Here is a 20,501-nt window from a genome sequence, read left to right on the forward strand (position 1 = left end):
GATGATAAACAGACACACCATCACGTTCTAACCACCTGCTTTTATTTGCTTTTAAATGATAAGTTGTTGTTGTGCAAGCAGGACCAACAGAAGCAGAACTTTAACAAGAGTGAAAATCTACTTGGACAAAAACAGAAGTTATACTCAAACATCTTTTTAGTGAAATAAAACGACGCAGCTACATGTTAATCAAAATACATTCATGGCAGGACGGTATGAATGGATGAGGAATTCACTTCACATTCAGGTTAAATGTGATGTGATTTTCCAAAACAGTTTTCAATAACTATTGCCTCTACTTTAGGCAATCTTGTTTAAAGTGGTTACATAACATATAAATGTGCCCAATGGACAGTTTAATTCACCCCATTTTAATATTCCAAAGAACTAAACCACCGGATTTTCTTTTAAAATTATTTTTAAAACCCAGCGGAATTTTACAGGTAATCATTTTCATATATCTAAAGAGGCGGATCCAGATCAATTATAATCAGTTGAAATGTCTTACACTTATTTACCGTTTTAATTGTGAGAAGAAGAGATTTGTTTACTACAGTAATAGCCCTGTTTTGATTAAGTTCCTAAACTTAACTTCAAAGCATATTTCACACATTTCATAAAAAAAATACTTGTTACAGAGGATGACTGTAAATATCAGCCCTTCTGGAATCCCTAACTGAATACAGAGCGAGGTAGAATGACAACAAACACAAAAAGCAGCGAGTTACTATAGTTACTGTTACAGTATGATTGTGGGAAAAAAAAGAAAAAGAACACGAATGCTGTTGACCGCGACTGTTCGTCCCTCAGCTACAGATTTGACGCCCATGTCAAAAGAAATAATGGTCCTAGAACTTCAAGTGCAACTTCTAAAAACAAATGTGATAAAAACATAATGAAATAAAAGTTGTCAATCACATTGACGGAGCCTCTTCAATTTTAAATAATAACATTCAGAGCTGTAGAGCTTGTGAGCTCTCTACGGGCGTAGGCACGTACTTCATTCAACTGTTTTTTTCCATGTGCATGGCTTTGAGGTGTAAAATTACTTGAGCTGCATAGGGCCAGAGGTTCATAAACGCATGACGTGACTGAGAAGAGGAAAACGTCTTCACATGATGGAATTCAGGAAAAGAGCTTTTTCTGTTTGAAGTATGCATCGAAACGACACTGAGCGTAGTCCTGCAAGAAAAACGACATGTTAACAAGACACACATTAACCAGAACTTATATATATGAATATAAAGATGTGACATGTGACAAGTGTATTATCCTCACCATGTATCCAAACTCAATCTTGGATATCTTGGCTTGAATGATGGACCACAGGCCCCAGAGAAAGTGTGAAGCCAGTGCATACCTACAGTTACAATCCAACCAACAAACAAGTCAATATTGTAATAAAAAATAAACGCGTAATGTTTGATTCCACTGATTCAGACTAAAGCTCTAAAGCAGAGGTGGGCAATGGTTTTTGTTTTTTCCAGAATCAAGAAACAATAATCACTCAACCTTTTAAAAAGTTAAAATGCCCTAAAAAAGCATTTCCTTTCCAATGAATATTCCAAAATAAAAGTCTGGCTGTGTTTCACTCGTTAAAAGTCTGTTAAAGTGAGATGTTTGGTAGAGTGTTTGTATTGTGCTCCACAGGTCCCGAGCGTCGTCTCACCAAATCAGACTTTAAAACTGCTTTTCTATTTCAAAACTGCTAATACCACAACGTTGATCCGTCACGTGTGCTTCAAAGTAAATTATTACCGGTTTGCTTCGATTATCATGTCCTCTTCGATCTGCGCCTGGTCTGTGGGAATGTCAGAGTGTCTTCTTTGTTCTGCCAAATAATTTCTGATAAAATGAAGCTGCAAAGAGAAAGAAAAACAAGACAGAAGTCACATCACTTTCACACTAAGTGACGTGACATGTGGTGTTTGGTGATGTCCCGGTCAAATTAAACTTGTATTACAAACTTTCACCACTAGATGGCGATGTGAGGCAACCGGAGTTCAAATACTTCTTCAAACTGACCTGCTGCTCTCTGGTGGGGTAGTTCTCTGGAGTGGCTTTGTAGAAAGGCCATTGGTCATAGGTGTAATTATACATCCACTCACAGAAATGGTTCCCAAAGTCAAAACCCCTGTAGGAAATATACCAATTCATGAATAAACAGCAACACTGTAGCCCCCAAAAATGACAATAACCTAACCGTGAATGATCAAATGCATGAGTACGAGTTCACACGTTACCTGTAATTGTAGCTGCTGTACTCAAAGTCTATTAGCATGAGTTTATCTGTTGAGGGTTGGTCCTTGTTGTCCAGCATAAGAATGTTACCTGCATGGAAAGAAACAACCACTGTCATCCACTTTACTCACACTATTTTTAGACCAGAGAAGGATTCAGCTAAACAAACAAGAAATGTGGTTTATCTGTTACATTAACACGGATCTATACTATTCAGACAAGGTGAGTGTGGTTGGTGAGAACATTGTGTGTGTAAATAAACTGAAGACACTGATGTTTATCAACTCCTTGCAGTGTTTCTCCTACATCCATACAGCAGCTGACACATGATTGAGCACTACTGGTACTATTTCAATTATATAAATTATACATCATTTTACACCACGATGTATGTCCATGTGTATCAATTTATTGGACATAAATCATGGTGTCAAATGAAATGAAAAAAACGTACTGATAAAAGGTGAATGCAATTCAATGCTATTAAAACAGATTCAGCAAACAAAAAGCACAACATTTAGAGATCATATAAATGACACTGGGCCACACGGCTGGTGAAGTGGTTAGCACTCTTGCCTAGCAGACCTGGGTTTGAGTTTGCATGCTCTCCTCGTGTGTGCGTGGGTGTTCTCCAGGTTCTCCGGCTTCCTTCCACAGTCCAAAAACATGCAATATGGAGATAAGGTAAATTGGACACTCCAAATTGACGGTAGGTGTGAATGTGATTAAATGGTAGAATTTGTCTCTATAATTGGCCCTGCGATGGACTGGTGAACTGACCAGGGTGTACCACGATTGGCACAGCACCCCCCACAACCCTCCTGTGGAGGATAAAGCTGTGATAAAATGATGGATGGATGGATGGATGGATGGATGGACATTAACTTCTAGCATCTGCACTGGATGGCTGACGAAGGATGAGGAAAATACCACATTTCTCAACTTAGCGCGACCAGGCCGGTGGGAAGGAAACAGAACTTCATCCAGTTGTCCAATCTTATTTTTCCACGGTGACCTGCACTTTTGCGCCACCTGCTGCTCACCTCAACGGAAACACACATCGTCTTTTTGAAATCTGGGTTCAAATTTGCAAAATATTTGAATGGAAAACTCAAACAAGTAATAACAATATCTATAAATCAAAATACATACAATGTATGCGTTAAGTGAATGAGAAATTTGTATTGGAAAAATGCAACAGAAAAGGAGTGGTGTCACATGTTCTTTCCTGCAGCTGTCAGAAGTATGCAAATCCCTTTTAATCCATACAACTGAGCAATGTGTTAGTGTACAGTCCCTCATACTCTTCATCTGGTACGTAATAAGCCCATTCAAGGGAAAAACACAGTTTACTTGTGTTACTTCACTTTCTTATATTCCAAATGTTCCTACTTTTCTACATTACCCAAGGTTCATAATGCATGTTTACTATTCATTACCTCTCCCTTTTATCTGTGATGCTGTAACATTGCACAGTTCCAAGTCGTGGGACTAATAAAGGTTTATCTTATCTTACGGTGTGCCACAAATTCTCTGGCAACACTTTGACCAAAGATCTTTTTCTTCATCACTGTGATCGTGACTCACGGCCAGGAGAGAATACAATAGTATACAAAAGTTGGGTTTTAAACAATATTTGGAATGAGCAGAAACTCATCTCAGACTCCTGTTCTCAAAGACACTTGTTTATTCGAAACCTAAATCTGTCACGGCTTCTTCACTGACTGGTTTTCACCCATAGGATGATGAATACGAATATGAGCTGCTTCTATTTATATGCTTTGGCTCTCCCAAACAAATGTGACAGTATAGGGGGAGGATGCCTGACCGGTTCAGACTACAATCCAGAAATGGGAGTAAAGCCCAGGTCAGATCAGGTCATGTCAATTCAAATTTTTTAATTGCTTTATAGAAAATGGGGTGCAACATTTAATTAATAGATGTATAATATGTAAAAAGTGATAATGAGTAGAAACTGATTGGCGATTGACTGTTTTGGAAAGGGAATTAATATTTACCACAGGACAGTGAATGCAACACTATTGGCAGATACTATACTTTGCTACCACAACAAATCAAAATAAACAAAGATGGTGGTCGGATTATGTAAATAGTTATTAAAAAGATAATTTAAAAACTAATGACCAAGTCGGAAATATTATGATAGTCATAATTGCTGCTGATAACACATAAGGTGTGTGATTTGAGTGTGTGTGTGTATATATATACACATATAGCTATATGTGTGTGTGTGTGTTTGTGTCACTATTAGACAGAGCGTATTAGACAGGATGTGACAAATTTTTTACCTTCCTGGATGTCGTTGTGACAAAACACCACTGGTGATGGAGTCGCTGCCAGCAGTTCACTAGAGACAAGAGTCACATGATCAGAGAGAGTCAGTGTTGCATGCATGCATATCAGTCCAGAATAAAGAAGTAGGTGAAGGTGTCCTAGACCAAAAACACTACAGTGAGGCAATGAGATGCAGATGTTATACAAGACTATTTTACAGCTAGCAAAGCCAGACTGCCGTGCACAATGTTCAGTAGAGTTCCACCCTTGCCCTGGTACAGTTTGTGATGTGCACCATTCATGGAAGAAACCGCGAGATAAGCGTTCACCTGTAGTTCATGTTGCTGTCCAAGAATTCCTTTATCTCTTAACAGGCAAGTGTTGTGTTTAAGTGCAATGAGTTGAAGCCATCAGATGACTTTCAGACAATATTATGAAATTGTGCTTTAGAAATTTGTTCTGCGCTTCAAACAGCAAAGGGCAGCATTACACTAGAACAAGAGGAATCATCATCACTTGCAGATCCAAACCAAATAAACAAAGGCATGGTGACAGTTGACGAAGACGAGGGTGTTGGGACTGTAAACAATATTCTCTGATGATAATAATGTGATACAATTACAAAGAGAACCTTTATAAGAAAAACGCTACAATTTATTAACTTAGAACTATTTCAGTGCCAAGATTCAGTGGTCAGAAGTCAGCAAAAAACATAATGGAAGGCAGCCAATAACTCGTGGAATGTTCAGGAGTGATAAAGCCTGAGAGGGCAAAGAAAAAACAATGTCACTCTGACTGACTAACATTCTTAGGGCAACAGCAGTTATCAGCACATCCCATGTCATGGCAAACAATGTTTCCTTTGGTGTGACACTGATGCAGCTTCTCAACAAAAATGTGTTCAGAGATAAACTCAATAAACACTGAGCTGCTTCCAAGGCCAGAGTGTGAGGTGATCTCAGTGGTGAGTGTGTGGAGGGACTGGAACAAAGGTCAGAGATTGGAGTGCACACAAAAATACAAACACTCATCCAACTAAAACTCTCACAGTCATATTCATGCAAGACATTATCTTTTCACATTAATCTATATTAGTCCATTTTACTGTTGCTGTTATCTTAATCATAGATTTTGTTGGTAGTCTTATCTCATTCAGTGGTGAGGACATAGTGTGCTTGTATAAATGTTTACGTGCATTAAATCTAGGTAAATGTCTCCTGACATGTGTCTAACATGTCCTGGTAGGAGATAATGTGAAGTGATGATCCAGGTCCCACTCTAATAGTTTCTGACCTACATTTGATCCTGTGTGGAGAACCTTCTGTGGACATTATGTTGTAAACTTCACATATTAACAGTTTAATTTAATATTCAACCATTGTTGTTTGTGGTTGCCACATTCAGATTACCAGCCACATTGTTCAAATCCTCTCAAAACACGCATGCACAACATTCATGTTACATGGGCACAAGTGGGACCACATGGTGAAGTGACTAGTGCTGTCACGTTATTGCAAAGATCAAGTTAATGAACATTTATAAACATATTATTCCTTCAAAGATATTCAGGTATTCCTCATCCCCTGCCCATTAACATCTGCCACTTCACTCAAGTGGAGCCAACAGGCGGGTCTGCAGGTTTGTTCCCGGGATTCTCATCTATGATAAAGAACTTTCATGAGACGGTTTTCAGATGCTTTGGTGTCTTGATTGTCTGCTCAGGGGAATGGTTTAATTTGATTTTGTCCCCCATTTTCACAGCGGGTTAGTTTGGAGTTCTGAGAGCAGCACAGCATCACCATGGCGTTTTTTACTAATGTATTCAATGTGGATCTAAGGCCAAGCTGCTTTCACTGTGCCCTCTGCTGAAACACACAGTAATTACTTTAGATGGTGTGAATGGGCTTCTATTTAGACTGTGAATCAGTTGTAGGCATGAGTCAATTCCGATAATTGAACAAAATCACCGGATCAGTTATGGGAGAGATAAAAATGTAAAATCTGATACAACCCAAAGATTCACATTCCTCACCACCCACACTTTCCATTGATGGAATCATCTGGTCATTCAGTATATTCAGGTAGTCACCTGACCTCATTCTTTGGGCACATAATGTTGCTGAACCTAGACCTGATCAACTGCAGCAATCCCAGATCAAACCACAGACTTGTAAAGTCAGCACTTGGCATGATGGGTGCATCATTTCATCAGTTAAATCCAGGTGGCGACTTTTTCTTGGCCAGGCAGTGAATGAGTCATGTATTCAACCAAACAAAACACTATTTGTTTGTATTTGTGTACGTGTACCTAGAAAGCGCGTAATGACAGTGAGTAATAAGAGGCCACACTGATGACTGAACGCCCAATTAACTCAAACATTATCTTAATCTCTGAAGCTCGTTCCCATTACTTACCGGAGGCTCTCTAGCTCAGCAACTAGGTTCATCTTCATCAGCTTCTTGTACTTTTTCAAATGTGCATCCCGGACAAAGTTAAGTTTCATCACTTGATCCATGTATCTAAAGGAGAGAATAAACAACATATATAAATGTGAGAACACACAATATAAAATAAAAACAGGCAGTTGTAGAGTAGTGGAGAGAGCATGGATTATCAAAGGATTCTTACTTGTCAATGGTCCCAAAGAGCCACTTTGGCTCTTTATTAAAGGGCATGACCATTTCATGAAAATGTGCCACTTTCGTGGCAATCTCAGCTGAAATGGTGGGATCTGAAAGTTGTTCTGTGCGCATGCGGGTATTCTGGGAAAACAGAGACACATGGAAATTAGAATTTCTGCTAGGGCTTCACCAACATGACGGAAGTGGCACCTAGACACCACTCTTCTATATGACACGGATAAGCAATATTTGTAATTGTAAAGCACACAAAAAAACATTGATTACAAAGCCATTCTCATCAAATGAGTGAGAGAGGATTTCAAAGTGTGAAACAAATGACATCCATTTTGGACAAATATGGGCTGATTTTTGCCTTTTTTGGTTATCCAATATTTTAATAAAACTTAGTATTCATTAATTATATAAGTTAACACCTTCTGTTCCTGATAAAATGATAAATGAAGATCAGAGAGGCAGACAACAACTGTTACTCAATCAAAAAGTTAAGATAAGTTAAGTCAGATGGAGGAGAACAAAAGTCCAAAATGAATTGGTCAACCCCTGACTTTGTGTATGTGTACATCATACCGGAAGATACTGTTCCAAGCGTCCTTCAGGAAAGATGCCATATAGTTTTGGCCCCAAACATCGCTCTGCCAGGATGGAGAACATGACACTCTCCAACACCAGAGAGTCCACTCCCTGTACAAGACAAGATCATGATACTTTTGCTTTTCTACCACAGATTATCCCTTTTCAAGCCTGTGTATGATAATTCAAAATGTGCAGCTACACACATTTACAGAGGAACTGAATTTCTTGAAGCTCCCTTTTGGACAAACCAACCTGTAGGATGGCACCATAGACTCTGAGGAGCACCAGACGAGGTTCCGTTCCCACAGTGTGCACATGCTCAGGCAGACTACACAGATACAGCAGATTACTCAGTCCACCACTGCAACACAAGATCATAAGTGTTCACATCAGAGAGGAGAGATGACCTCAACACCACAGAGCCACATCCTACAGAATTAAAAATGTATGCTTTGCTTTATCGTCTTAAGCCAGTAGTATATTCTAACAGAGCAATATGTGTTTGGACGATTAGAAAATAACAATATGATGACATTTTGCAATGCTACAGAAATTCAACAAGAAATCCAAACAATGTCAAATCTTAAATGAGGAGTTGCACCTCGATTCCATTCAATTATGAACCATCACAATATTAGTCAAAAAAATAATCGCAGTATACCATTATTGTGCAGCTCTACACAACTCAGGACACATCACATCATGATAAAAACCTTGTTAACAGCAGTGATACCATAAGATTATAACTCCTCAGTTTCACCGAGGAGAAACGTCTGTCTCACTACATTTTCTATAACTTTAAACTGTGAAAGACAAAAATGTACCTGTTAAAAGTCATTTAAAACACAACAATCTCAAACTCTATGAAGTGACACGGCCAACATTGGCACACAATACCTATCTGTTATTTTATCATCATTTATTATAAGCTGGAATGGATGGGAAACAGTCACAGTATGGAGAAGAAAAATTATTGAAATTAATGAACAGTAAATTTAGTAGTAGTAAAAATGGTGTCAAAATGATGACAGTAAATGTATTAACAGGCTGCTTAGACGTATGATACCTTGCCCTTCACCCTCGTAATTATGTCTTTAAAAACTGAAATTAACTGGTAATTGATTTGAACTTACAATAATAAATATTAGACTGATAGAAAAGTGTGTTACATTAAACCAACAAACCACTTTCTTTAAGTATAGATATTATAGACATGCATTCTGTCACCTTGGCACAGAAACGGTTACATTATTCAATAATTGGATTCATGTAGAATTTTGCTTTGAAGTTTTATGTGGAGTCAGTGGGACTAATGTTAAATCATTGCTAATTATTATTTTCAGAAAAAGGACATGGATGAAGACTATGCATTTCCTGCCTATTTTTGCTCATGTTCATAAATGTAAATGGCCTGAAAGAGAACTGAATATCAAACAGTTTAAAATAAAACAGTAGTGGTACAATTCTGCCCCTCCTCTTTGGTGATGTTCATAAAAGGCGAATACAGAAAAAGAAGACAAAGGGACAGTGGTGTTTAATAACGTCATTATTTTTTGCATTTATTTACCTGACGATGCTGATTTGAAAGTCCTCCTCTCGGATTGTCTTCCACGAGCCTGACAGAAAGTCTCTGCACCAAACAAACGCCTTGCTCCTCGTGTCTCTGTCCACATCTTCGCTTCTTCCATCTTTAAAAGACTCAGCCTCCGAGTCGTCATCACAGTTGCCTTCTAACAGAAGTTCCAGTCTCCTCTTTTCAACGGGAGGACTACTATCATCTGCAGTGATGGTGGGAATGTTGCTCAAAAGCTCCGGGCCAGGCTCCACTACTTTGCCCGAGCACACGTCGTCGCGACCGCTACATTTGCTTACAATTCCACTTGACTGCATCGTGAGTTTCCGGGCGAATAGTAAAGGAAACCCGCGGTTATATGACGCTCCGACACGGCACAACGGACTGGCTGACAAGCGCAGGTCGCCGGTAATGTTACTTAGCCGGAAGAGGCGACCATATGCGCACGGCCTGAATCTCATGGAGCAGAGTTAAAAGCCACCGAAGCTTTATATACGGTCAAATAAACGCTGACGGCCTCGCTACGCAGCCTCTGATGATTCGGACTAAGCCAAACTGGCGTATTCGGTGTCCAATCACAGCCCACTTCCGGGGTCCCTTGCTAATCTCATTGGTCGCGTTGGAGGGTTGCAACTTCCCACGTGAGTTTACTGTAAAGCGAAGGCTTCTGGGAAATGATGTGTGACGTGACAGCGTGAGCCTACAAAGAGAAACACAGTCTATAAAGGCACACTCCCTGAAAGTACAGTAAAACCACACACCACATTGGATGGATGGAAATTACATTACATTACATGTCATTTAGCAGACACTTTTATCCAATGCAATTTACAAAGGAATTGAGTACAACCTGCCAGGGGTGGAGTTAAACTTGCAACCATGAAGTCTTTTGCACACAGGGTACCAGTCTTAACCACTGTGCCACTCCACCCCAGCTCAGTATGTGCACTATTTTTTTCCATACAGGCCTCTATATGCATATGTATATATGTATTCATATATAATAATAATAATAACAATATTAAAACAATAGAGGCCCCTAGTCTGCCTTTCATCCATGCATTTTCAATGGGAATGTGAAAAGGTGAATATTTATTTATTTATTTTCATTTGATAACTGAATACAAACTCAAACTAAATCACACATAATTACATTAAATATAAATACCAGAAGCCAGCTCATGATATTTAAAACAACCAAAAATTGTATATATGGGTTTATTGCCTAATAAACTAAGAAGCTGTGGCAAAGCCAGCTTATTTAATGTTTTGAAGTTGTTATTACTATTACTATTATTATATTAAGTGGGAGCTTATGGGCTGCCACTAAATTCACTCCATATCTCAGTTCCCCTTATATTACTGTGTTGACATGTCTAGGCTCTCATAGTGTGCAATGATCTGATATTTTTGGCATTGAGTAACAGTACTGTATATCTGAAAGACATGTGATCACACAACACATTCAGCAACTTGAATATTTATTTGAAAGTCAATCACTTTCCAGGAAAAGAAAGTTCTGTGGATGTTGCTACTGAGTATCTGCCATGTAAATCGGTGGACTGGTAACCATGGTGGTGTCCTGTCTGGTAGTTGTCAGGAAAGACGCAGCAACATGTCTCTCTGTTAACGAAACATAGCAGTGGTCAGTTGCTGTGAGACAGGGTGAAGGATCTCCAGTAGTTCGCTGTAGGCAGCTTGAGTTAAGTTTCAAACGTGTCTAGCCCAGTTGCTTGTAGTTAACTACTGAAGATGGGTGAGTGAGAACCTTTACAGCAATACTACTTACTCTTTCTGTAACACCGTGGTTCACAATTGTTTGCAAGAGAAGGTTGGCACACAGCTGCATCACAGTGTATATAAATCTGGTGGAAAACAAGTAAATTGCAAAAAAATGATATAATATATTAAAAAGAAAGTCACAATAAACTTAAGAAATTTTGTGAGAAAGTGATCTTATACCAGTTCCTTGAGAGGACTGAAAGAAGCCACTGCATCTCCAGCACCTCCCTTCTTGCTGGGATTGGCGGCACCAGTAGCTACAAAAGTGAACATCTTGAAAATAAACCGCCTGTAGTGTGATGGGTACAAGACATCAGGTGAGCCACCCACTGGCACCAATGAGGTCAGGTAGCGGTCATCACGGAAGGGGCAACTACGGCAAGAGAGAGGGTGGATTACCAGTTTTAAAATGTGTGACCATCTCATCTATCTCAGAGACAATCTAAAACCTGTGCTTACCCATCAATAAGCAAGTCCCACTGAGGAAGACTGTGAGGGGAGGGGTTAGAAGTTGCCCAGCATCTTCCAAGAGTCAAAACAAGGTTAGGATCAGTCCTCTCCAGCATTCGGACTTCAACATACACTGGATCCCTGAGGACCTTCGTGACGGGGTAATCACTATCCAAGTAATAGGAGCTGTAGGCCACCTCCTCTGCTCAAACATAAAGTTTGGTTGGTAACACAAATACAGTTTAATGAGGCTAATTGCTCATAGTGGCTCCCTCAAACAAACCTTCCACACAGCCCTTGCCGAAACACTGTCCATTGCCAAGTCTGAGCTCCACTCGCAGGGGTCCAGGAGCTGCAACTGGGGGTGGTGGAGGAACCAGGCCGACCTCTATGACCAGAGCCTGAACTGAGGTGCCGATGTATCTACACTGGACAAGGAGCCTAAAACAAGACATTAAGTGAGGTTTATTATGATATTTATGCTTGATACAACTTTGCGGACCTGAAACCCACATATTGTAACCTTTAATGTTGTGTGTAATTTGTCTTATGAGAAGAAAAACACATACTCATAGCTGCTGTCTCTGGTAATGGCTCCTTTGGATGCAATGGCAACTTCAAATGAAGAGGACATCCTGTTCTCATAGATAATAACACCAGGCTCCTCCTGCAATGAGATGGCAGCATTTCAATTTGTATTGCTACCTGACAAGAATGAATCAAATCTAATTGAACAGTGAAAAGTGTAAGTAGCCCTTACCATAATGACGGTTCCGCAGGCAGTTGCCGGGAACTGGTAGATGGCAAACGCTGAAGAGGTACCAACTGGATTGCAACCTTGATCATTTTCGAGGAAAGTAATCGTCTCCAAGTCAAGGTTGGGTAGGGTGGCGTCCCTAGCCACCACCACGATGAACTGGGCGTCTTTGGTGCACTGAAGAGTCACTAAGATAGTCAGAGAGCAATAATTATAAAAAATACAAATAAAAAATCAAAGTAAGAAGAGTTGTGTTTTTAAAAAGCCTGAATAAATACTCACCAGATTTGCCATAATAGCATGTGCGCCCATCATAGCAGCAGTTTATAGCCTCACACTCTTGAGCAGAAATGGTGGGAGCCCCACACTGTATCTTATACTGCTCAGCCACATCACAGGAGTGAAATGATGAAGGCTGCTGGGGTCCAGGGATTTTTGGTGTTTGAGTGTGCTGTTGTGTTGTCGGGGGCTGGTAGGGCTGCTGTGGCTTCTGTGGGGATGTCGGCGGCCGGTAGGGCTGCTGTGGCTCCTGTGGGGATGTCGGCGGTAGGGCTGCTGGGGTGGCTGGGGCTTCTGGGGCGGCTGGGGCTTCTGGGGTGGCTGGGGCTGCTGAGGCGGCTGGGGCTTCTGAGGTGGCTGGGGCTTCGTGCCTGGATAATATTGAGCATCAGCCAGCCAGCCAAGTAGGGCCACTGCCAGAAGACAACTACAAATCAACTTCATTGCCATGGCTTCACAGCAGAGTGATTCATAAAGAACACAAGATGCTGTGAAAAATAGGGTGGAGATTTGCTGACTTTTATAAGGTGTGGGTAATGTTGACCTATCCTGTTTGCTGCCAACAGCCAATAAAAGGCTCCAGTTTCTGGGTGGTCTGTAGTGGAGCAATGGAGAGATTAGAGATCATGCAAAAAAGTAAACTCAGCTTCACTGAGATAATCCATCAATAGATACTATCTATCTATACAACAGAACATATGGAGAGATGGAAAAACCCCAAAGGGCATATCTTAATCCTTAAAGCATGGACATTTTTAATTATTATTTCTCATCATAAAGATAAGATAAGATAATCCTTTATTCATTAGGATAATAAATAATAAAAACATGCATTTCCAAGAAGTACAATAATAGAAGGATTTAACAATAAGGCTATAAAAGTTTTAAAAAAAATGTATATTGTCTATAATGTACTTTTTTTTCCCAGAACATATATAGTATGTACTTGATATGTACAGTATAAACATAATTTGAACATGGGATATTCAAAACAGAAACACAATGAATGAAAGAGGTCAGGAAGATGACAGAAACAGCTTGTTTGAGTGAATTTTAAAGTAAATCTGTATGACCAAAGAAAGAAAGAAAGAAAGAAAGGCAGCTTTGCTGGTAAAGTGAGACAACTGGGAACTATTGAAGGAATTATCCCTGGTTCTGTGGCACATGAGTGAGGTGAGCCCAATGTTGAAAAATAACTGTAGGCTAAGGAATTAACCCCAGGTAAGTAGTGACATACTGAAATTAATGTTAAAAGGAGTGGTTGGAATATGGATCTGAAGTTTTCCTTTAAGAAAGCTCTACACACTCACCTAAAGAACAAGTTAAGCCTGGTAGCAACAGTAGCAGTGTTTGGCCACAAAAGTCACACACTGGAGCTTAAAAACACAGCTGGATTTCATTGAGCCAAACGGATCAGTGCTCTGCAACAATGCAAAATAACCCTCACTTTGGCCATTTGATTTTTCTCTATGCTGTGACTAAGAGTGTTGAAATAATCATATCTCTTCTTGCTGGTATTCAGTTTCCTGAGTTAGTTTGATGTGACACTGTTTGGGGTCAAATTGATTTTCAGGTCTTTGCAAAATGTACTTTGGCATACATACTGAGTTTGACATGTCATGTCAAGGGCAAGTACACCTAACCCACGGTCAACATAACTTGGTCCATGGTCACTGACTATTTACACATCATGTGCTTAAGGGACAAATAAGAAATAATATCTTCAAATTCACAACTTTGATGCTGTTCCATTTGGCATGGTATGCTTATTATGGCTGATAGGGAGTGGTCAACTGAAGGGGCGGGATGTAGTGCTGGGAGTTAACAGGCTCACTGTATTATAAAAGTACCTGCACACATCCTTCTTCCTTACAGCACCCAGTGAACTGTCCAGATCACTTGTTGTTGTGGAGCCATGGCCATGAAGTGTACTGCAGTGTGCCTTATGGCACTGTCCTTGCTTGGGAGCTTCTGCGATGCTCAGTGGAGCGGCTACAAGCCCTCAAAACCTTACCAGAAGCCAGCAGTTCCGACAAGACAGGAGCCCATCAAACAGAATCCTCCACCCCAACAGTCAAAGCAGGAATTTGAGAAACCACTCACCTGGGCATATCCTCAAGTTGCTCAGCCCGACCCCCAACCTGCCGTGCCTTTTGAGCTGAGATATCCTGTTCCTGCTGCAACAGTTGCAGTCCAGTGCAGAGAGAACATCGTTCATGTGGAAGTTAAGAAGGACATGTTTGGGATTGGCCAGTTCATCAATACCGCTGACCTCACTCTGGGAAGCTGTGTCGCTGTTGCAGAGGACAATACTGCTCAAGTGTTGATTTTTCAATCTGAACTCCATGAGTGTGGCGGCTCACTGGCAGTAAGCACTGAGATAATGGTTAAGCAAACTGTAGGAATACATGTGTGATGTTATCTGACTCTACAAATGTTCTCTTTCCAGGTGTCAGGAGATTTCCTCATTTACACCTACACGATGAACTATAATCCCCAAAATATAGGTGATTCTCCTGTGGTGAGGACCAGCCAAGCTGCTGTAATTGTGGAATGCTACTACCCAAGGTAAAACACAAGGAAATGAATACAGTAATGCAACATCTTAAACTGCTAAATCTGGTAAAGTCTACATGACTTATCTGCAATCTATCATTTAGGAAACACAATGTGAGCAGCCTTCCCCTTGACCCCCTCTGGATCCCATTCTCTGCAGTTAAGGTGGCAGAGGAGTTCTTGTCCTTTACACTGACACTTATGACAGGCAAGTGATGGAACCATTAATCTGCACATTTCTACCTTTATGGAACTGTGATTTAAAATATATCACTATGTCATCATTTAATTGCACAGATGACTGGCAATATGAGAGGCCAAGCTACCAGTATTTCCTGGGGGATATGATTAATATTGAGGCATCTGTCAAGCAATTCTTCCATGCTCCCCTTCGTGTTTATGTGGACCACTGTGTAGCTACTCTTTCCCCTGATGTGTCCTCCAACCCCAAATATGCTTTCATTGAGAACAATGGGTAATGTATTTAAATGCAAGATACAACTGTGATAAATAACACAAAATGTGCAAATATGTATATCTCTAATGTTTAACTCTATGTTTTTTTTTTCTTTTGCAGGTGTTTGGTTGATGCCAGACTCACAGGCTCAGCCTCCAGGTTCATGGGCCGCTTTCAAGATGACAAGCTTCAGTTCCAGTTGGAGGCCTTCAGGTTCCAGGGTGTTGACAGTGGAATGGTTAGTATCGCCAAGACTTAAATAGTTGGTTAGTGTTTTCTATTGTATGCCATAATAGAGAAAAAAAACACACAACTCAAACTCACTGTTATTCAAACAGGTCTATATCACCTGCCAACTGAGAGCAACATTAGCTGCGTATCCCCTTGATAGCCTCCATAGAGCTTGTTCATACAACAATGGGTGAGTCTGTGAGTGTGCACATACATGCAAGTGACATACAAAAAAAAACCCGACAAGAACAACAAAGTGCATGCGACAGTAGAGTTGATATCGGACTTCTTGCATGCTCTTCTTCACAGGTGGAAGGAGGCCAGTGGTGTTGATACAGTCTGTGGCTCCTGTGAGTCTCCCTCATTTGGCCCAGTCGGTGGCACATCTGCTGCAATTGCAAGTGGAGCATCAACTATTTTTGGAGGTGGTTTTGGCCCTGGTAGCAGCGGTGGGAGTGGCATTGGCGGTGGCAGTGGCATTGGCGGTGGCAGTGGCATTGGCGGTGGTGGTGCCCAACCAGTTATTCCCGCAAGAAAAATGCGTGATGTGTCCACAACTGAAGGTAGGTTGGGATATGTAAACACACAATCGATGTAGTTATTTATTATAGATTGCACAGCCATGTTGTGTTAACATTACCATATTGATGAATTCACTTTTTATGCTTTTATATTTATATTTTTCATAAGAGCCACACGGTTAATATAACACGTTTCCTGTTATCATCCTCAGCTTTCGAATGGGTAGGTGATATCGCCCTGGGAGTCTACATTGGGGAGAGGGCTGCTTAACTCCATTCCCTGCCACAGCAATATCCATCAAAATAAACATTCTCATTGGTTCATAGATCTGTCAGTATGTTATTTTCTTTCTTAGTTTTAGCAGAACAGATTGAACAAGGAAACAACCCCATTTACTCTGTTAAATGCAAGATGTAACATGGAAGAAACATGATGTAAGTGTAAGAAAACAGAAATCCCTGGGGTGAAAGTAACATGTTTTACACTGGCCTCTGAGTGATAATAAATATTACACATGGACTACATCTGCCCACTTCAAAGTCTGTAAATCCTTCCATTTAATGAAAATAAAAACACAACTGTGCTTAAAGTACTATTTTTCTTGAAAAAACAAACAAAAAATAAAACCTCAGTAACTTTTAAGGTCATACAATCATACGATTTAAGATTATACAACACATTTTCAATTTCTGCAGTTCAGAAGTTGACAAAATGTCATGGGCTTTATACGCACAATTATTCTCAGCTGTATAATTACAATTGGTGAATTCTGTCATTGGAGGAATTAAGGCCAAAAAACCCAAATCCCAGCAGACATAGGGTAAAAGGGTGCGGTCACACCCTGGACAGGTCACCAGTTCATTGCAGATCATATCAAAATATTTATTTAAGTGTGACTCCACAGGTTTTCACTCATTAAGTGGGTATTTGATGCCCCCCAGTGGCACATTTGAGAAACTACAGCTTGGCAAGTACCACAATTTCAGCACCAAATACAGTGAACAGCTCCACACTGTGTCTCCATATCATGATATCTGCCAGAGTCTGGGGTGAGAGTGAAATATAATAATATAGTTATTTATAATCTGTGATCCAGCCTAAAATACTAACATCACTGTGTAATCATAGTGATATAGGTTATGGCCAAATGGGGAATTATTACATTTTGGTGTTGATCCAGGATAAAAAAAAAAATGAATCTTTCAAGATGGAATAGTTTTGACATTTAAGGTTTATATTCAGGTCAACAATATGGTTGCTAAGTGGGTTTGTCTGTGGTTTCCATGGTGGCCCCACCCATATTATGTTACTGAAACCATATGAGGCATAATTATTCACTCACTTCAAACCCATTCCCACTTAATATTCAGGTAGCCTGGAAAGGGTACAAAGTGGACATGGGCTTGAAGTGGGCAAACATGGCTGGGGCCTCCATGGAAACCAGGGACAAACCCATGTGGGTTATAAGTTATAACTCGTTGACACCTACTTATGACCTTGAAAAGTCATGTAATTGTCCCTTACAATTAATTGTTTATACAATATTGTGTCGTTTCACCAAAATCCAGGGTTATCTCTGTTGATCTCTGTTGTCCCATTTGTGATTGATTTTGATTCAATAAATGAATAAATTGTGGTCACCATTTTGGCCATAACAAGAAGCCCACATATAACACACATGTACACTTTTTGTAGTTTAATTTGTTAGTGGCTTGTTTGACTGCACTATAGGACCTTGAAGAGAGCTGGCCCAAGGCATAAGCATAAACTAAGTGGCATTGCTTACCACCCCTTGGGCCCCCAAAGTGTAAGGAGATTTTTTTTTTCTTTTTAACATATTGAAGAAATCTAGATATTTTCTTATTTAAACATCTAAATAGTGTTGGAGGTGAAGATTGCTCACTTAGTGCACATTGACACAGGTTTTAAATCCAAAGTCTGGTATACTGGTTTAATTCAACACACATTGCCCTCCAAGGTTAAAAACAAAACAAAAGTGACACAGGTTTGGTGTGGATAACACTGCTATCAATAATGCAATTTATAGTGCGTTCATTTTAATCAATAATAGTCCAGCACCGGCTATACTGCAAAGGATAAAGGCCCAAAATCAAATTCTGCTTAGGGCCCCATAAAGGCTTGGTCTGGCCCTGACCTTGAATGAATAAAGGGGATAACTAAAGTTGAATGGAATTGAATGAATGTTTATATAAGCAGGGCTGTGACGGTAAATACTTGGTTAGTTTGTTTGCTGCTGGTCAGACCTGCAGACTTCAGCTCTGACAGCATCCACTCAGGCAGGACGGTCCTGCGCAAGTGCGCATAATACGGTAACGCTACTGACGTTATACCACACACACACACACACACACACCCCTCCCTCCATCCTCCATCCTCCTCCTCCTGCACTGCTGGCCTCCCTCTCTCTCCCTCTTTCTCCCTCTCTCTCTCCCCTGTGTTTCACCGGCAGCATCACAACAGCAGACATTTGGCGATCATCGCAAACAAGGACTGCGGTGGCGCACTGACACTGACTGTGACGCTCCTGCATCATCGTGGGAGCAAACACTGGATTGTATTCTTCTTTTTTTTCTTCCAGTTTTTGATTTGTGAGCTGTGTATTCCTCCTCTGACTCCTCTTCTCCTCCCTCCTCCTGCCCTGCGCGCGCGCCTCGGTGTGGATGCTTGGATGCAGATTTGACGGTGCCGTGCAGGCAGCGCGTCTGATTGCAGGCTTGCGGCCGGGGGAGGGGGGCATCCGCGGGTGAGTGAGTGGGAGAGAGAGAGAGCGACTGACACCGACACTGTCCACGGCCGCGTCTGTCCTCTCCCTGCCCCTGCCGCTGTGACTGTGAATGGACTGCGCCTCCTCCGTGATTCTCTGCATTCGCTCTGAGTCATTTGTGGTGGAAGAAGATGGCGGACAGGGCTGAGATGTTTTCTCTCTCCACTTTCCATTCCCTCTCTCCTCCTGGCTGCAGGTAAGAGCTGGAGAGCGACAGTGGAGGGATGATGATGATGGTGGTGATGATGATGAGTGGGAGAAAGGGCACTAGACAGCAGGAACATACCTGTTCTCCGCTTTGTTGTTTATGGCTGTTGTAAAAGAGCACATATTAATCATGGACAGCATCCTCATAGATGGATACTGTGACAGGCCTTCACACAGTCTGTAGGTGCTGCAGCTCGTCACTGCTGCTTTGCTTGTGTTTGGAGCGGATTGTTCCTCATTTGTCGGCATCGTCGGGAAGTAAATCATGGTACAAATGTGTGACAGAGAGGGCAGATGACTGATCCCGAGCTGTGGCGACAGTCACTCACCCGCTTTGCGCATTCTCTGTGCGAGGGAGGCCCACGCCCTGTTGAGTCCAACCCAAAGCAAAGCAAGGGCATGTTTGCTGAACAATGATTTACATAGAGAGAAGAAGGAGGTCTGTCCCACTGATACTGATGTTCTGTGAAAAATCCTCGGATGGTGATGATGTTGTGACCTCATAGGACAAATGTACTTATTATTATTATTATTATTATAATTATAATTATTATAGTTGTTGTTATGTGAGTGTTTCATTAAATATGCGTACAAAACAAAATAAGACATGCAAGACAGAAAAAGGAAGAAAAACAAATCGTTGTATTAGTATCCATAAGTACAGGTCCACTTCTGTCCTCACTCATGTGTTTTGTTGTCTATCTCTCTTTATTGAACCAGGAAGTTCCTTGAAACAGAAATTTCCATCGATGGTTGAGTTAAAGTAACACTCAACGAACACAACAACAAAGCAGAATCGTGTACAAACGCATCAGTTCACAAAAGCTGTGAAACAGCAACAACAACTATTATCATTATCACGTCTTCCATTATTTTTTAGTGTTGCCTTCTCTTTGGTACCTCGAAAGGCCCTATACAAGTCTAAATTATTATTATTATTATCATTATTATTATTATTGTAAAATTATTGGATGAAACTTGAGCCTGGAATATTTCAACACTGAAATATTGCCTCAATATTAAGCCTAATGATATGCTTTGTATAAATAATGCATACTTCTTTGTATTCATATGTGGTTTCCAGACAAAATCCTGTTCCTACTTCGAGAACCTCGTCTTCACACAGAGAACACGTCCAATTTAAGAGCTG

General features: G+C 40.7%; 4 protein-coding genes across 5 annotated transcripts in view; 2 read left to right on the plus strand and 2 right to left on the minus strand.

Annotated features, from left to right (window-relative positions):
- Positions 1–20: 20 nt before the first annotated feature.
- chkb (choline kinase beta) lies at positions 21–9,853 on the minus strand. Its single transcript, XM_044036652.1, has 11 exons — positions 9,320–9,853; positions 8,005–8,113; positions 7,747–7,860; positions 7,166–7,299; positions 6,952–7,056; positions 4,551–4,609; positions 2,244–2,331; positions 2,026–2,134; positions 1,759–1,859; positions 1,279–1,360; positions 21–1,182 (listed from the first exon to the last, which is right to left on the minus strand). The coding sequence occupies exons 1-11, from the start codon at positions 9,784–9,786 to the stop codon at positions 1,126–1,128; spliced, it is 1,425 nt and encodes a 474-aa protein (XP_043892587.1). The 5' UTR covers positions 9,787–9,853; the 3' UTR covers positions 21–1,125.
- A 1,003-nt stretch (positions 9,854–10,856) lies between these two features.
- LOC122776224 (zona pellucida sperm-binding protein 4-like) lies at positions 10,857–13,043 on the minus strand. Its single transcript, XM_044036651.1, is given in 9 exon segments — positions 10,857–10,948; positions 11,115–11,190; positions 11,288–11,480; positions 11,567–11,759; positions 11,841–11,998; positions 12,127–12,224; positions 12,318–12,502; positions 12,597–12,863; positions 12,866–13,043. Coding segments are annotated over 9 exon segments (1,440 nt in total).
- A 1,437-nt stretch (positions 13,044–14,480) lies between these two features.
- On the plus strand, positions 14,481–16,675 carry LOC122776227 (zona pellucida sperm-binding protein 3-like). Its single transcript, XM_044036653.1, has 8 exons — positions 14,481–14,961; positions 15,043–15,161; positions 15,254–15,357; positions 15,447–15,624; positions 15,727–15,844; positions 15,945–16,027; positions 16,147–16,400; positions 16,571–16,675. Exons 1-8 carry the CDS (start codon positions 14,509–14,511, stop codon positions 16,627–16,629), a joined length of 1,368 nt encoding a protein of 455 aa, XP_043892588.1. The 5' UTR covers positions 14,481–14,508; the 3' UTR covers positions 16,630–16,675.
- Positions 16,676–18,810: 2,135 nt separating this feature from the next.
- Positions 18,811–20,501, plus strand: part of mapk8ip2 (mitogen-activated protein kinase 8 interacting protein 2) — a 31,693-nt gene continuing 30,002 nt past the window's right edge. Inside the window, exon 1 of one of the 2 annotated variants that reach the window (XM_044037082.1) lies at positions 18,811–19,340. In XM_044037082.1, the coding sequence (XP_043893017.1) occupies positions 19,276–19,340 (65 nt within the window). In that variant the 5' untranslated portion in view covers positions 18,811–19,275. The remainder of the gene's footprint in view (positions 19,341–20,501) is intronic. The other variant, XM_044037083.1, reaches the window with a different exon arrangement.

The sequence above is a fragment of the Solea senegalensis genome, linkage group LG10 (assembly GCF_019176455.1).
Source record: "Solea senegalensis isolate Sse05_10M linkage group LG10, IFAPA_SoseM_1, whole genome shotgun sequence".
Taxonomy (NCBI): Eukaryota; Metazoa; Chordata; class Actinopteri; order Pleuronectiformes; family Soleidae; genus Solea; species Solea senegalensis.

Bases quoted from the DNA above. Each gene is read 5' to 3' on its own strand.
- chkb (XM_044036652.1), bottom strand. From the start codon at position 9,786: ATGAGATTCAGGCCGTGCGCATATGGTCGCCTCTTCCGGCTAAGTAAC. The intron at 7,861-8,004 runs GTTGGTTTGTCC...TGTCTTGTACAG, and splicing joins TCTATGGTGCCATCCTACAG to GGAGTGGACTCTCTGGTGTT. The intron at 2,135-2,243 runs GTAACGTGTGAA...TATTTCCTACAG, and splicing joins TACAGCAGCTACAATTACAG to GGGTTTTGACTTTGGGAACC.
- LOC122776227 (XM_044036653.1), top strand. From the start codon at position 14,509: ATGGCCATGAAGTGTACTGCAGTGTGCCTTATGGCACTGTCCTTGCTT. The intron at 15,845-15,944 runs GTTAGTATCGCC...TTATTCAAACAG, and splicing joins AGGGTGTTGACAGTGGAATG to GTCTATATCACCTGCCAACT. The intron at 16,028-16,146 runs GTGAGTCTGTGA...TCTTCTTCACAG, and splicing joins GCTTGTTCATACAACAATGG to GTGGAAGGAGGCCAGTGGTG.